Consider the following 16,523-nt stretch of genomic DNA (forward strand, 5'->3'; position numbering starts at 1 on the left):
TAGCACCCATTTTTGCTAAATTAGATCTAATTCATTCAGCTATATTACTATACTTAAATATATCTTATATGCTATATATTTGGGACATCCTGAGGTCAGGAAAGACACTATATAAGTGCGAGTTCTTCTTTTATCTTATAATTGCATTTCTCACCTTTTTCAGTAGGTCCTGATAGATTGAAGTAAAATGGGTCCTTCTCAAAATATAACCATGTCAGCCCATTAAAGATCACTTTCATCCTGTACAATAATTACACTAAAATTAGAGTTACTGCACTAAAATACATAAAAAAAAATTAAACCAAAGCAAACTAAATTTTCATTCAGACATCACGTATTGAAATGAAGTTTTAGAGCACTGAACAGATTGCAATACATAATTGTACTTGGTTGTTCACACCCACAACATCTTTTATTAACCAGTTGAAGACTTCTGCCAAATCAAAGGCAGCGTCAGGAGGCCTGAATCATTTTTGGGTTCAAACCTCCTTTAAATGTAGCTGGCAAGCCACGGGCACCAAATGGGCACTCCTTCTGCATCTCACTTGTTGTGCGAGGGTGAGAAATCAGTTGGGTCTTACGCCGAGGTACCTGGTAAACTGGGTTTCAGGGGTTGAGTATGATCTCAGAAAAGGTTGAGCACAGAGAAACAAAAGGCAGCAAATTTTTTGGGGAGCCAGGAGAAACTTTTAAGGGCCAGTTGGGTTACTCACTGCCTGATACAAATGGGCAGAAGGTGCAAGGCTTATGCTCCACTCACTTGTACATGAAAACTGCAGTCGGGATCCTATAAGATGGTATAAAAACAAGAAACACTGGAAATACTCAGCAGGTCTGGTAGCATCTGTGGAGAGAGAAGCAGAGTTAACATTTCAGGTCAGTGACCCTTCATCAGAACTGGGAAGGGGTAGAAATGTAATAGGTTTTAAGCATATAAAGCAGGGGTGGGGGCAAGAAATAACAAAAGTAAAGGTATTGGATAGGGTCACAGAGGACAGATGCTGCCAGACCTGCTGAGTATTTCCAGCATTACTTGTTTTTATTTCAGATTTCCAGCATCTGCAGCATTTTGCTTTTATTTTATTCGATAAGATGGTATCAGATCCCGATTTATATATTAAAGTAGCCTCTTGCCCAAAATTGCACCAGATGGGCTTTGTTAACAGAGTGGCTGAGGTGCCTTGTCGACTTCCCACTGAGTAATAAGGATACATTTAGACTTCATCTAATTTCTGTATCTCGTGAAGCTGAAAACGGAGATACTGGAAACATTTGGGGGGACAGGTTACTTCAGGACCTCCCAAAGCCCTATACTGTACTTTTGAAATACAGTCACTATTGTGATAGGATACGCAGCAGCCAAATTGCATGCAGCAAGCTCCCACAATGTGATAATGACCAGATGATATGTTTTGGTGATGTTGGTTGAGGGTTAACTATCAGCCAAGACACCACGAGAACCTCCCTGTTCTTCTTGAATAGCGCCATGAGATCTTTCACGTCCACCTCAAGCGCAGATTTCCCACTGAAAATGAAAGTGCTATGAATCTTCTAATGTCAGCCTAATTGTAATGGGCCATAAATTGCTGTCAAAATAATGGTGAGGCTAATGGCACTTGTCATAATTTATGCACAAATGATACAGTAACTTCAGGCGAGCAGCAGATTTGAGGTTAAATGGAGAAATCCAAACATTGTTGCCCAAGATCCACCACTCCGCTATTAGCTTCATGAAAACAGATCATCGTTAAAATGTAATGGTGTGAAGTTACTGTATTTGTGTGGTAGATCAGAGAATGTTTACAGTACAGAAGTCAATTTGGCCTGTTGAGTCCGCACTGACTCTCTGCAACAGCAATTTAGCTCGTCCCACTCCCCTGCCCTTTCCATGTAACCCTGCAAATTTTTTTATCTTCGGATGCTTATCCAATTCCCTTTTGAAAGACAGAATTGAACTCTGCCTCCACCATGCTCTCAGGCAGGCCATTCCAGATCCTTGCTGCATTTAAAAAAATGTTTTTCATGTTGCCTTTGCCATCACCTTAAATCTGTCTCCTCTGGTTCTCAACCCCTGGCAAAGGGAATGATTTATCTCCAACTACTCTGTCTAGACCCTCATGATTTTGAGCACTTCTATCAAATCTCCTCCCAACTTTCTCTTTTCTTAGGAGAACAACCCCAGCTTCTCCAATCTATCCTTGTAACTGAAGTTCCTCATCCCTGGAACCATTCCCGTGAATCTTTTCTGCACCCTCTCTAAAGCCTGCACATCCTTCTTAAAGTGCAATGCATACAATTGGACACAATACTCCAATTGAGGATGAATCAGTGCATGATAACTTCTTTGCTTTTGTACTCTATGCCTCTATTCATAAACCACAGGATCCCACATGCTTTTTTAACCACTTTCTCAACCTGCCCTGTCACATTCAACAATTTGTTCACAAATATCCCCAAATCTCTGTTCCTGCACCCTCTTGTAAGATTTGATAAGATAGGAGTGTTTTATATCCCCTTTCAAGGTGGGAACAGACTTGGCAGCACAACAGCTTGTTGTGAATTGACTTTATTGAGATAAAAGGACAAGTTTGTTAAGTTCTCAGATAAACCATAGTCACAAACTCAGGCAATAATTAACAGTCTAACACAGACACTACCCATTTTAGAGACTGGACTACAGAGTGCACGACTCTTTCTCTTGCAGCTTTTGGTCTTCAAGTTTTTGGTCTCTCTCTCTCTTCTCTTGTTGTTGTTGTCTGCTGCGCAGTAGCAATGAATGGGCTTCTTTTATCCTGGTAGCTTTACAGTTAACCCTCTCCTCTCCCAATCAATGATCAGTCTTGTATTAAAAGGATGCTAACAAAGAAGAACAAAGAAGAACAAAGAAAATTACAGCACAGGAACAGGCCCTTCAAGCCTGCGCCGATCCAGATCCTCTATCTAAACCTGTCACCTATTTTCTAAGGGTCTGTATCTCTTTGCTTCCTGCCCATTCATGTATCTGTCTAGATACATCTTAAAAGACACTATCGTGCCCGCGTCCACCACCTCCGCTGGCAACGCGTTCCAGGCACCCACCACTCTCTGCGTAAAGAACTTTCCACGCATATCCCCCCTAAACTTTTCCCCTCTCACTTTGAACTCGTGACCCCTAGTAAATGAATCCCCCACTCTGGGAAAAAGCTTCTTGCTATCCACCCTGTCTACACCTCTCATGATTTTGTACACCTCAATCAGGTCCCCCCTCAACCTCAGTCTTTCTAATGAAAATAATCCTAATCTACTCAACCTCTCTTCATAGCTAGCGCCCTCCATACCAGGCAACATCCTGGTGAACCTCCTCTGCACCCTCTCCAAAGCATCTACATCCTTTTTGTAATGTGGCGACCAGAACTGCACGCAGTATTCCAAATGTGGCCGAACCAAAGTCTTATACAACTGTAACATGACCTGCCAACTCTTATACTCAATACCCCGTCCGATGAAGGAAAGCATGCCGTATGTCTTCTTGACCACTCTATTGACCTGCATTGCCACCTTCAGGGAACAATGGACCTGAACACCCAAATCTCTCTGTACATCAATTTTCCCCAGGACTTTTCCATTTATTGTATAGTTCACTCTTGAATTGGATCTTCCAAAATGCATCACCTCGCATTTGCCCTGATTGAACTCCATCTGCCATTTCTCTGCCCAACTCTCCAATCTATCTATATTCTGCTGTATTCTCTGACAGTCCCCTTCACTATCTGCTACTCCACCAATCTTAGTGTCATCTGCAAACCTGCTAATCAGACCACCTATACTTTCCTCCAAATCATTTATGTATATCACAAACAACAGTGGTCCCAGCACGGATCCCTGTGGAACACCACTGGTCACATGTCTCCATTTTGAGAAACTCCCTTCCACTGCTACTCTCTGTCTCCTGTTGCCCAGCCAGTTATTTATCCATCTAGCTAGTACACCCTGGACCCCATGCGACTTCACTTTCTCCATCAAACTACCATGGGGAACCTTATCAAACGCCTTACTGAAGTCCATGTATATGACATATACAGCCCTTCCCTCATCAATCAACTTTGTCACTTCCTCAAAGAATTCTATTAAGACATGACCTTCCCTGCACAAAACCATGTTGCCTATCACTGATGAGCCCATTTTCTTCCAAATGGGAATAGATCCTATCCCTCAGTATCTTCTCCAGTAGCTTCCCTACCACTGACGTCAGGCTCACCGGTCTATAATTACCTGGATTATCCCTGCTACCCTTCTTAAACAAGGGGACAACATTAGCAATTCTCCAGTCCTCCGGGACCTCACCCGTGTTTAAGGATGCTGCAAAGATATCTGTTAAGGCCCCAGCTATTTCCTCTCTCGCTTCCCTCAGTAACCTGGGATAGATCCCATCCGGACCTGGGGACTTGTCCACCTTAATGCCTTTTAGAATACCCAACACTTCCTCCCTCCTTATGCCGACTTGACCTAGAGTAATCAAACATCTGTCCCTAACCTCAACATCCGTCATGTCCCTCTCCTCGGTGAATACCGATGCAAAGTACTCGTTTAGAATCTCACCCACTTTCTCTGACTCCACGCATAATTTTCCTCCTTTGTCCTTGAGTGGGCCAATCCTTTCTCCAGTTACCCTCTTGCTGCTTGTATATAAATAAAAGGCTTTGGGATTTTCCTTAACCCTGTTTGCTAAAGATATTTCATGACCCCTTTTAGCCCTCTTAATTCCTCGTTTCAGATTGGTCCTACAATCCCGATATTCTTCCAAAGCTTCGTCTTTCTTCAGCCACCTAGACCTTATGTATGCTTCCTTTTTCCTCTTAGCTAGTTTCACAATTTCACCTGTCATCCATGGTTCCCTAATCTTGCCATTTCTATCCCTCATTTTCACAGGAACATGTCTCTCCTGCACGCTAATCAACCTCTCTTTAAAAGCCTCCCACTTATCAAATGTGGATTTATCTTCAAACAGCTGCTCCCAATCTACATTCCCCAGCTCCTGCCGAATTTTGGTATAGTTGGCCTTCCCCCAATTTAGCACTCTTCCTTTAGGACCACTCTTGTCTTTGTCCATGAGTATTCTGAAACTTATGGAATTGTGATCACTATTCCCAAAGTCGTCCCCAACTGAAACTTCAACCACCTAGCCGGGCTCATTCCCCAACACCAGGTCCAGTATGGCCCCTTCCCGAGTTGGACTATTTACATACTGCTCTAGAAAACCCTCCTGGATGCTCCTTACAAATTCTGCTCCATCTAGACCTCTAACACTAAGTGAATCCCAGTCAATGTTGGGAAAATTAAAATCTCCCATCACCACCACCCTGTTGCTCCTACATCTTTCCATAATCTGTTTACATATTTGTACCTCTATCTCACGCTCGCTGTTGGGAGGCCTGTAGTACAGCCCCAACATTGTTACCGCACCCTTCCTATTTCTGAGTTCTGCCCATATTGCCTCACTGCTCGAGTCCTCCATAGTGCCCTCCTTCAGCACAGCTGTGATATCCTCTTTGACCAGTAATGCGACTCCTCCACCCCTTTTACCTCCCTCTCTATCCCGCCTGAAGCATCGATATCCTGGGATATTTAGTTGCCAATCGTGCCCTTCCCTCAACCAAGTCTTAGTAATAGCAATATCATACTCCCAGGTACTAATCCAAGCCCTAAGTTCATCTGCCTAACCTACTACACTTCTTGCATTAAAACAAATGCACCTCAGACCATCAGTCCCTTTGCGTTCATCATCTGCTCCCTGCCTACTCTTCCCCTTAGTCACGCTGACTTCATTATCTAGTTCCTTACAGGCTTTAGTTACTACCTCCTTACTGTCCACCTCATTTGGTTCCCATCCCCCTGCCACATTAGTTTAAACCCTCCCCAACAGCGTTAGCAAAAGCACCCCCAAGGACATTGGTTCCAGTCCGGCCCAGGTGTAGACCGTCCAATTTGTAATAGTCCCACCTCCCCCAGAACCGGTCCCAATGTCCCAAAAATCTGAACCCCTCCCTCCTGCACCATCTCTCATGCCACGCATTCATCCTGACTATTCTTTCATTTCTACTCTGACTAGCACGTGGCACTGGTAGCAATCCTGAGATTACTACCTCTGAGGTCCTACTTTTTAAACTTGGCTCCTAACTCCCTAAATTCTGCTTGTAGGACCTCATCACGTTTTTTAACCTATATCATTGGTGCCTATGTGCACAATGACAACTGGCTGTTCACCCTCCCCCTTCAGAATGTTCTGCAGCCGATCTGAGACATCCCTGACCCGTGCACCTGGGAGGCAACATACCATTCGGGAATCTCGTGTTCGACCACAGAACCGCTTATCTACTCCCCTTACAATCGAATCCCCTATGACTATAGCTCTTCCACTCTTTTTCCCGCCCTTCTGAACAGCAGAGCCAGCCACGGTGCCATGAACCTGGCTACTGCTGCCTTCCCCTGGTGAGCCATCTCCCCCAACAGTATCCAAAACGGTACACCTGTTTTGGAGGGAGATGACCGCAGGGGACACCTGCGCTGCCTTCCTGCTCCTTCTCTGCCTTTTGGTCACCCATTTCCTTTCTCCCTCAGCAATCCTAATCTGCGGTGTGACCAATTCGCTAAACGTGCTATCCACGACCTCCTCAGCATCGCGGATGCTCCAAAGTGAGTCCATCCGCAGCTCCAGAGCCGTCATGCGGTCTAACAAGAGCTGCAGCTGGACACACTTCCAGCACGTGAAGGAGTCAAGGACATCAGCCATGTCCCTGAGCTCCCACATTGAGCAAGAGGAGCATAACACGGGTCTGAGATCTCCTGCTATTTTTAATCTTAAGCTTAACTTAGTCTTAACTTAGATAAATGAAAAAGGAACGAAAAGTTTTTACCAATCACACGAGAAATAAAAAAGAAATAGAAAAAGCCTTACCTTATCTACACACCACGAGTCCTTTTTTTTTGGTTCGAGGAGGAGGGCGGGTGAGAGACACTACAGGTGTAGTGTCTCAGGTTCAGCCGCTGCCCAAATATATAGGACTTACAGCTGCCACCTCGCTCTCCCTGTCGCCGCTGCAAAAAGAAACTGCCGAAACAAAAAGGTAAGTTTACATAAGTTGAAACTCACTTACCCAGCTGCCACCTCGCTCTCCCTGTCGCCGCTGCAAAAACCTTTCAGATTTGCGCAACTAGTACACAAAAAGGGTCTTTGTGTTGACTACTTTATCTTTTACATTTCAAGGATGCCTTATCTCACTACGAGACAGATCTACGCAGGAGCTGTTTTCACTGTCTGCTCTCAGTCTCACACTTTTGCTGCAAGTAAGCATTTTAAACCTTGACATAATCTCCCAGAGTCCCTCTGCCTTGACATCTAGCCCATGCTGAGGCTTATTTCCTAAGTTTTTCCACTTTCTTTTGGGCCTCCTTATCTCGAGAGACAATGGATACGCGCCTGGAGGTGGTCAGTGGTTTGTGAAGCAGCGCCTGGAGTGGCTATAAAGGCCAATTCTGGAGTAACAGGCTCTTCCACAGGTGCTGCAGAGAAATTTGTTTGTTGGGGCTGTTGCACAGTTGGCTCTCCCCTTGCGCCTCTGTCTTTTTTCCTGCCAACTACTAAGTCTCTTCGACTCGCCACAATTTAGCCCTGTCTTTATGGCTGCCCGCCAGCTCTGGCGAATGCTGGCAACTGACTCCCACGACTTGTGATCAATGTCACACGATTTCATGTCGCGTTTGCAGACGTCTTTATAACGGAGACATGGACGGCCGGTGGGTCTGATACCAGTGGCGAGCTCGCTGTACAATGTGTCTTTGGGGATCCTGCCATCTTCCATGCGGCTCACATGGCCAAGCCATCTCAAGCGCCGCTGACTCAGTAGTGTGTATAAGCTGGGGATGTTGGCCGCTTCAAGGACTTCTGTGTTGGAGATATAGTCCTGCCAGCTGATGCCAAGTATTCTCCGAAGGCAGCGAAGATGGAATGAATTGAGACGTCGCTCTTGGCTGGCATACGTTGTCCAGGCCTCGCTGCCGTAGAGCAAGGTACTGAGGACACAGGCCTGATACACTCGGACTTTTGTGTTCCGTGTCAGTGCGCCATTTTCCCACACTCTCTTGGCCAGTCTGAACATAGCAGTGGAAGCCTTACCCATGCGCTTGTTGATTTCTGCATCTAGAGACAGGTTACTGGTGATAGTTGAGCCTAGGTAGGTGAACTCTTGAACCACTTCCAGAGCGTGGTCGCCAATATTGATGGATGGAGCATTTCTGACATCCTGCCCCATGATGTTCGTTTTCTTGAGGCTGATGGTTAGGCCAAATTCATTTTCCACTTTACCATACAATAAAGAAGGGTTCTAATAAAGCTAAATGTTAGTTTATAATAATTAGTTGTTAATTTATAATAGCTTGATTTTAACAATTAGTACTCTGGTTAGTAACTTGCAGTGACCGAATAATCTTACACTCTTTAAAATTCTACCCTTTAGTTTACATTGCTTCTCCTTGGCCTTCCTACCAAAATGTGTCATTTCACATCTCCCTGCATTGAATTTCATCTGCCACTTGTCCGCCCATTTCACCAGCCTGTCTATGTCCTCTTGAAGTCCATCAATACGCTCCTCACAGTTCACAATCCTTTCAATTTTGGTGTCATCTTCAAATTGTGAAGTTGCGTCCTGTATACCCAAGTCTAAGCCATTAATATATAACAAGAAAAACAGCGTTCCTAGTACTGACCCATGCGGAACACACTGGATACCTTCTTCCAGTCCAAAAATACATTTACCACTACTCTCCGTTTCCTGTCATTCAGCAACCTCTGTCTCCATGTCCCTTTTAATCCATGAGCCTCAACTATGCTGACAATCCTATTATGTGGCACTTCATTAAACACTTTTTGGAAGTCCCTTTCCATCACACCAACTGCATTATTGTCATCAGCACTCTGTTACTTCATCAAAAAACAAAATTTGTCTTTAACAAATCCATGCTGGCTTTTCTTAATTAAATCATCCTTGTTCAAGTGACTGTTAACTTTGTCTGGGATTATCATTTCTAAAAGCTTTCCTGCTACCGAGGTTAAACTGACTGGCCTGCAGTTTCTGGATTTCTCCTTACACCCTTTTTTGAACAAGGGTGTAACATCTGTAAGTCTCTAGTCCTCCGGCACCACGCCCCTATCTAAGGAGGATTGGAAGACTATGGCCAACACCTCCACAATTTCTGCCTTTACTTCCCTCAGCATCCTCAAATACATCCCGTCCAGTCCTGGTGACTCATCAACTTAAAGTATAGCTGGCCTTTCTAATACTTCAGCTTTATCAATTTTTAGCCTATCCAATATCACAATTACCTCTTCATTTACTGTGACTTGGGTAGCATCTTCATCCTTGGTAAAGACAGATGCAAAGTACTCATACAGTACATCAGCCATTCCCCCTCCCTCTATCCACAGATCCCTTTTTAGTCCCTAACAGGCCACACCCCTCCACTTACTATTTACATGTCGATAGAAGACTCTTGGATTCCCTTTTATGTTAGTTGCCAGTCTTTTCTCAAACTGTCATGTTGCCTCTCATTTCCTTTTGCATTGCCCCTCTGAACTTTTTTTTTAATCAACCATGTCATATGCACCCTTTTTCTCCTTCATCTTACTCTCTATCTCTTTCATCATCCGTTCAGCACTGGTTTTGGTTGCCCTACCTTTCCCCCTTGTTGGAATATACCTTAATTGTACTGGAACTATCTCTTTTAAGGCAGTCCATTGTTCTGTTACAGTTTTGCCTGCCAATCTTTCATTTCAATTTACGGGACAGCTCTGTTCACATACCACTGAAATTAGCCCTCCTCCAATTAAGTATTTTTACTCTAAATTGACCCTTGTCTTTTTCCATTGCTAATCTAAACTTTATGATACTATGGTCACTGTTCACTAAATGCTCCCCTACTGACACTTATCCACTTGACCCACCTCATTCCCCAGAACCAGATCCAGCAATGTCTCCTTCCTTGTTGGGTTGGAAATGTACTGATCAAGAAAATTCTCCTGAATACACTTCAGAAACTCTTCTCCCTCTCTGCCCTTTATATTATTGCTGTTTTAGTTGATATTAGGATAATAGAACTATAGTTTTTACACCTCTCTGTAATTTCCTTGCAAATTTGCTCCTCTATATCTTTCTCACTAGCTAGTGGTCTATAGAATACACCCAGTAGTGCAACGGAACTTCTATTGTTCCTTAATTTTAACCAAATAGATTCTGTCCTTGACTGCTCCAGCACTACAATATTCTCCTTAATGAATAATGCCACCCCTCCTCCCTTCTCATCTTTCCTGAACACCTTGCATCCTTGACAGAAGTAAGGGCAGAAATTGCAAAGGTACTGGCCAAAATCTTCCAATCCTCCTTGGATACGGGGTGGTGCCAGAGGTCTGGAGAACTGCAAATGTTACACACTTGATCAAAAAGAAATACCAACTAACATAAAAGGGACTCCAAAAACTCCCAACAGAAAGCTTGTTCATTCCAGTCTAAGCATCCTTTTTACAATGTTAATCAATGCCAACCCACCTCCCTGACATTAAAAATTATTATAATTGTGGAATCACATTCTTTCAGGTATTAATTGTTGGGAGATTTTAAAAATGGCAAATTTAAAAAAAAAAATACTTTTTCCTCTCTGTTCCTGATTTGACATTACATTCACTCACTCTAACTTAACTTCCTTCTCAGTCCTTGTGCTGTTAATTTCAGAATCCTTTTATCGAATTGGTTAATGAGACACACAGTTGCTTGCCCTGTTCACTTAGGTCTCAGCTGTCTGGTTTCCCTCACTGCAACATTATCAATTTGTGCTTTCAGCAACTTGCCATGCAAACATTAAAAAAAACATTGCAGATGTTGTTAGATGCCCTGCTATAGCAAATTATGGCCCAATACCTTCAGTGAGCTCCCAATGCAAATATCCCTTCCCCATTGATACTTGCTGATTCTAAGGTGGCATTGTTGCAGGATACTCCTGAAGTACAACCTTGAAATGAGCTGCATTGCATGTGGTAAAATCTTTGAAAAGCAGAGTGCTTTTCCTCAGTGGCTGGAGCAAAGTGGTACAGTACCACATGTGGCAAAACCATTTAAAATTTCTGTGAAAGTATTATTGTGGCAGATGATGGTAGTCGTTTTTGGCCACTGACCACAAAAGAGAGCAACATGGAGTGCTCATTGGGAGATGACAATGCAGTCAACAAAGACAGCAATAACCAGAGGAGTTGCGGTCAGTAATGGGTAATTCTAGCTTAGCTGAGCTAACCTAACCTATCATTCTTTATATTATGCAGCTGTCCAAACTACAGGAGGACATACTTCCTCCCCATCATACTCAACATTGAAAACTAACTGTACATATTATATGTATATTGCTTCAGGTGCCAGCAATTTAGAAGCCTTGGAGCAAAGGAGATTGAGGGGAGATTGATAAGCTTGGATAAGTTAGACAAGGAAACATTGTTCCCATTAACTGATGGTACAAGGACTAGGCGACACAGATTGAATGTTTTGGGAAACAGATGCAGGGGAATGTGAGGAAGAACTTTTTTTTAACCCAGTGAGTGGTAATGACCTGGAACTCACTGCCCACGAAGATGGTGCAAGGGAAGACATTCAAAGATTTGAAAAGGAAATTGGATGAGCACTTGAAGGAAATAAATTTGCAGGACTATGGGGAAATCGAGCGGGGGAGTGGGACTGACAGGATTGCTCTGCAGAGAACCAGCATGGACTCGATGGTCTGAGTGGCCTCCTCCTATGCAGTAATTCACTCTATGACATCCATAAAGGATTTAACTCCTCCTCCACCCTATCCCCATACCAACATTTGTACCATTTTGCATGCAGCTCTGTGATGAAATATATATATCCAATCACCTTTTTAAAGTTACTATTGAAACTGCTTCTGCCACCTTACCAGGTACTACAGTCAGATCATAACTTGCTTGCTACGTTAAAAAGTTATCTCTCTTCTCTGCTTCTTTTCAGCAATGTATGGAAATCAATAAATGTACATATAAAATGTGCGCATTTGATAAAAATTAAAAGGTCGCATCCTCCGAAATGAGGTTCATTTGGAAGGTCCACAGAAGCGGAGCTTTGATCCAGTTGTCTCGTAGCACGCTGGTGTCAGCGCCAAATCCTTAACCTGCGCACGTCTGTCAAGCAACCCTGCCGGCACCCAGCAGCTGAGTCCATCCTCAAAGAGGCGCGAAAAGAGTTTTGAAAATACCCACAGACAGGTCGTAAAGCTCTACCGGTTTCTGGTCACAAAGCGTTTTCTAAGGCGTTTTTTTGGGGTCTTCATTTGGATGGCGGAGGCAGCGAGGGATTCGTTATGGAATCGGCCTTTGATTTGCAACCTGTCCGGTCAGAGCGATCAGGCCGCTCGCAACCAGGGCCTCGATTTCTCGGTGGCAGCAGTACTGCCTGCAGGCGGTAGCGGGGAAAGAATGGGAACGGCTACTCCAAAGCAATTCTGCCAACTCCTGCAGAGGCCGCTCATCAGCATGACTCTGGAAACTTTCGAAAGGTGAGCGAGTTAGAACGCATCCCGGGGATCGCACAACGTTCTACTCACTGCTGACGTCACAATACTTCTGACCAAAGCCCTCTAAAGTGAATTTGCATTTATATAGCGCCTTCCAGTAGCCCCGCGCGTCCCAAACACTTTACAGCTATTTAAATACTTTTGTAATAAAATCAGTGTTTCAGTGTGGAAGACGCTGTAATTGCTTGATCCACTCTGAAGGCATTCCTGGAGGTTACATTAGGGTTGTCAACTCTGGTTGAACATATTCCTGGTGGTTTCATCACATTATCTCCTGAATCCAATTCCTCTGCCACCACACTCGTGCCATTGGTTGTCCATACTCGCAAGTATTGCCTTCGCAAAGGCAATTGGAAAGTAAACAGGCTCCTCATTATCCGAGTGGATGATTCAGACAGCCTGTTTACCCTATGTCTGATATTTTTAGAACGACTGAACAAAAGTGTTCAATGGAAACGAGAAACATAATTTATAATGCCCATTTTCCTGGCAGCAGTGACCAGGAAATTAATATTTAATTCTTACAGACTCCAGAGTAATTTTGGAGGGTTAGCAATCCGAGGTTACATCGTATTATATAGTACTTGCAGCATAGAAACAGGCCATTTGGCCCAACAGGTCTGTGCTGATATTTATGCTTCCTCTGAGCTTCATCTCACTTTACTAACATCTTCTGCTTATTTCTCCCTCATATTTATCTAGTTTCTCCTTAAATTCATCTATGATTATGTGGCATTCTCACCACATAACATCTGACCCTGAGATAGAACCATAGAAAAATTATGGCACAGAAAGAGGCCATTCAGCCCATCGTGTCTGTGCCGACTGAAAAAACTAGCCGCCCAATCTAATCCAACCTACCAGCACCTGGTCCATAGCCTTGCCGGTTACAGCACTTCAGGTACATGTCCAAGTACCTTTTGAATGAGTTGAGGGTTTCTGCCTCCACCACCATTCCTGGCAGTGAATTGCAGACACCCACCACCCTCTGGGTGAAAAAGTTTTTCCTCATGTCCCCTCTAATCCTTCTACCAATCACCTTAAATCTCCCTGGTAATTGCCCTCTCCGCTGGGGGAAACAGGTCATTTCTGTCGACTCTATCTAGGTCCCTCTTAATTTTGTACACCTCTACTAAGTCACCCCTCAGCCTCCTCTGTTCTAAGAAAAACAATCCCACCTGATCCAATCTTTCCTCATAGCTGCAACTTTCGAGCCTTGGCAACATTCTTGTAAATCTCCTCTGTACTTTCTCCAGAGCAATTATGTCCTTTCTGTAATGTGGTGACCAGAACTGTACACAATACTCCAAATGTGGCCAAACCAGCATTTTATACAATTCGGGCATTACATCCCTGCTTTTGAATTCTATACCTCGGCCAATAAAGGAAAGCATTCCATATGCCTTCTTCACCACTCTATCTACCTGCCCTGCCACCTTCAGGGACCTGTGGACATGCACTCCAAGGTGCATGCACTTCTTCGATCCCTCTCAATATCCTCCCATTTATTGTGTATTCCCTCGCTTTATTTGCCCTCCCCAAATGCATTACCTCACACTTATCTGGATTGAATTCCATTTGCCACTTTTCCGCCCACTCTACCAAACCATTGATATCTTTCTGGCGTCTGTGGCTATCCTCTTCACTATCAACTACACAGCCAACTTTTGTGTCATCAGCCAATTTCCCAATCATGCCTCCCACATTTAAGTCCAAATCATTAATGTATACCACAAAGAACAAGGGACCCAACACTCAGCCCTGTGGAATGCCACTGGAAACAGCTTTCTGTTCGCAAAAAAACATCTGTCAACCTGTGCCAATTCTGAATCCAACCTGCCACATTCCCCTGTATCCCATGGGCTTTCATTTAACTGACCAGTCTGCCATGTGGGAACTTGTCAAATGCCTTACTAAAATCCACATCCACTGCACTACCATTATCAATCCTCCTTGTTACTTCCTCAAAAACTCAATTAAGTTAGTAAGACATGACCTTCCCTTAACACATCCATGCTGACTACCCCTAATTAATCCGTGCCTTTCTAAGTGGCAGTTTATCCTGTCCCTCAATAGATTCTAACAATTTACCCACCACTAAGGTCAGACTGATTGGCTTATAATTATTTGGGCTATCCCTCGCACCCTTTTTAAACAATGGTACAACGTTCGCAGACCTCCAATCATTTGGTACCTCTCCTGTATCTAGTGCGGATTTGAAGATGATCCTCAGGGCATCCGCTATTTCCTTCCTGTCTTCCTTTAACAACCTGGGATGCAATCCATCCGGCCCTAGCGATTTATCCACTTTCAAGGATGTCAGACCCTCTAATACTTCCTCTCGCATTATGCTTATCATATCTAATATTTCACACTCCTCCTCTTTTACTACAATGTCTACATCAACCCTCTCCTTTGTGAAGACAGAGACAAAAAACTCATTAAGAACCCTACCCATATCTTCTGCATCCATTCATAAGTTCCCTTGTACATCTCTAATAGGCCCTACCCTTTCCTTAGTTATCCTCTTGCTCTTCATGTACTGATAAAACATCTTCGGGTTTTCCTTGATTTTACTTGCCAATAATTTTTCATGTCCTGTCTTTGCTTTTCTAAATTCCTTTTTTACTTCACCCCTGCACTTTCTATACTCCTTTAGGCTTTCTCAAGTATTAAGATTTTTGTGATCATCATAAGCTTTCTTTTTCTGCTTTAACTTACCCTGTAAGCTTCTAGATATCCAGAGTGTTTTAGGTTTGGCAGTACCACCCTTCATCTTTGTGGAGATATGCCTACACTGTGCTTGTAGTATCTCACTTTTGAATGCTTCCCACTGGTTTGCCACTGATTTTCCTTCAAGTAGCTGTATCCAGTCCACTTTGGTCAGGTCACCTTTCAGTTTCTTAAAATTTGCCTTCCCCCAATTTAGAGCTTTTACTCCTGTTTTATCTTTGTCCTTTTCCATGATTATGCTAAAACTTACTGTATTATGGTTACTATCTCCAAAATGGTCACCCACTGTACTTCCTCCACTTGCCAAGCTTCATTACTGAAGACTAAATCTAGAATTGCGCACCCTCTTGTTGGGCTTGTGACATGCTGGCTAAAAAAGTTCTCTTGAACGCAGTTCAAGAATTTTGTCCCCTCTGTGCCCTTCACACTGTTGGTATCCCAGTTGATATTGGAGTAGTTGAAATCCCCAACTATTATTGCCCTATAGTTTTTGCACTCAGAAATTTGCCCACATATTTGTTCTTCTATCTCCCTCTCACTATTTGGGGTCTATAGTACACTCCTAGTAGTGTGACTGCCCCTTTTTATTTCTGAGCTCCACCCATATGGCCTCATTTGATGATTAATTTAGCATATCAATAAATGATCATAATTTATTGGTCTACATGGATAAATGTCTCAAGCTAATTGTGATTTTCAAAGAAGAATGATCGAGGTTGTATAGAAAGAAAGAAAAGAGCTTTTATATCATGCCTTTCAGGACTTCCCAAAGTGCTTTACAGCTAATGAAGTACTTTTGAAGTGTAGTCACTGTTGTCATGTAGGATAATCTTGTGGGCTAGCAAGGTAATGGCTGAATTCAGCCTGAGATGTATGGTATGTAAGATAGGATTAAATGAAAGATTTAAGGGTGCAACAAAATCTAGAACCTGATATGACTAGAAGCATAGTTATACTGTTTATCGTTTGGCCTGATTCTGTGTCCTACTACATTTTGATGAAATGTCTGAGTGTGACGCTCATGCATTAGGCACATGAGCATTATTACACTTTTAACTGTAAACTGATTGGAATTGCAATTAGACATGGTATTGTAACTTTTGAAATTCTATTCATGGTCCATTATTATCATTTAACTATAAGTCCAAGATAGTGCTGCTGAATTTTTTCTTGTAATAGTAGATATA

The 16,523-nt window shown here is 43.2% G+C and overlaps 1 protein-coding gene and 1 long non-coding RNA gene across 6 annotated transcripts in view; one reads left to right on the plus strand and one right to left on the minus strand.

Annotated features, from left to right (window-relative positions):
* Positions 1–2,550: 2,550 nt before the first annotated feature.
* Positions 2,551–12,640, minus strand: LOC137346116 (uncharacterized). Of its 3 annotated transcripts, none has more exons than XR_010968655.1 (3): positions 12,290–12,640; positions 6,935–7,087; positions 2,551–2,856 (listed from the first exon to the last, which is right to left on the minus strand). It is a non-coding gene; the product is annotated as an uncharacterized lncRNA (long non-coding RNA). The 3 variants fall into 3 exon arrangements; XR_010968654.1 differs by having other exon boundaries at positions 11,971–12,640; XR_010968653.1 differs by having other exon boundaries at positions 11,931–12,640.
* crppa (CDP-L-ribitol pyrophosphorylase A) overlaps positions 12,131–16,523 on the plus strand; it is a 481,556-nt gene continuing 477,163 nt past the window's right edge. Inside the window, exon 1 of one of the 3 annotated variants that reach the window (XM_068009407.1) lies at positions 12,131–12,585. In XM_068009407.1, coding sequence (XP_067865508.1) covers positions 12,365–12,585 — 221 coding nt within the window. In that variant the 5' untranslated portion in view covers positions 12,131–12,364. The remainder of the gene's footprint in view (positions 12,586–16,523) is intronic. The other 2 variants (XM_068009398.1, XM_068009416.1) reach the window with 2 other exon arrangements.

Source organism: Heterodontus francisci, chromosome 2 (assembly GCF_036365525.1).
Source record: "Heterodontus francisci isolate sHetFra1 chromosome 2, sHetFra1.hap1, whole genome shotgun sequence".
In the NCBI taxonomy this organism is placed as follows: domain Eukaryota; kingdom Metazoa; phylum Chordata; class Chondrichthyes; order Heterodontiformes; family Heterodontidae; genus Heterodontus; species Heterodontus francisci.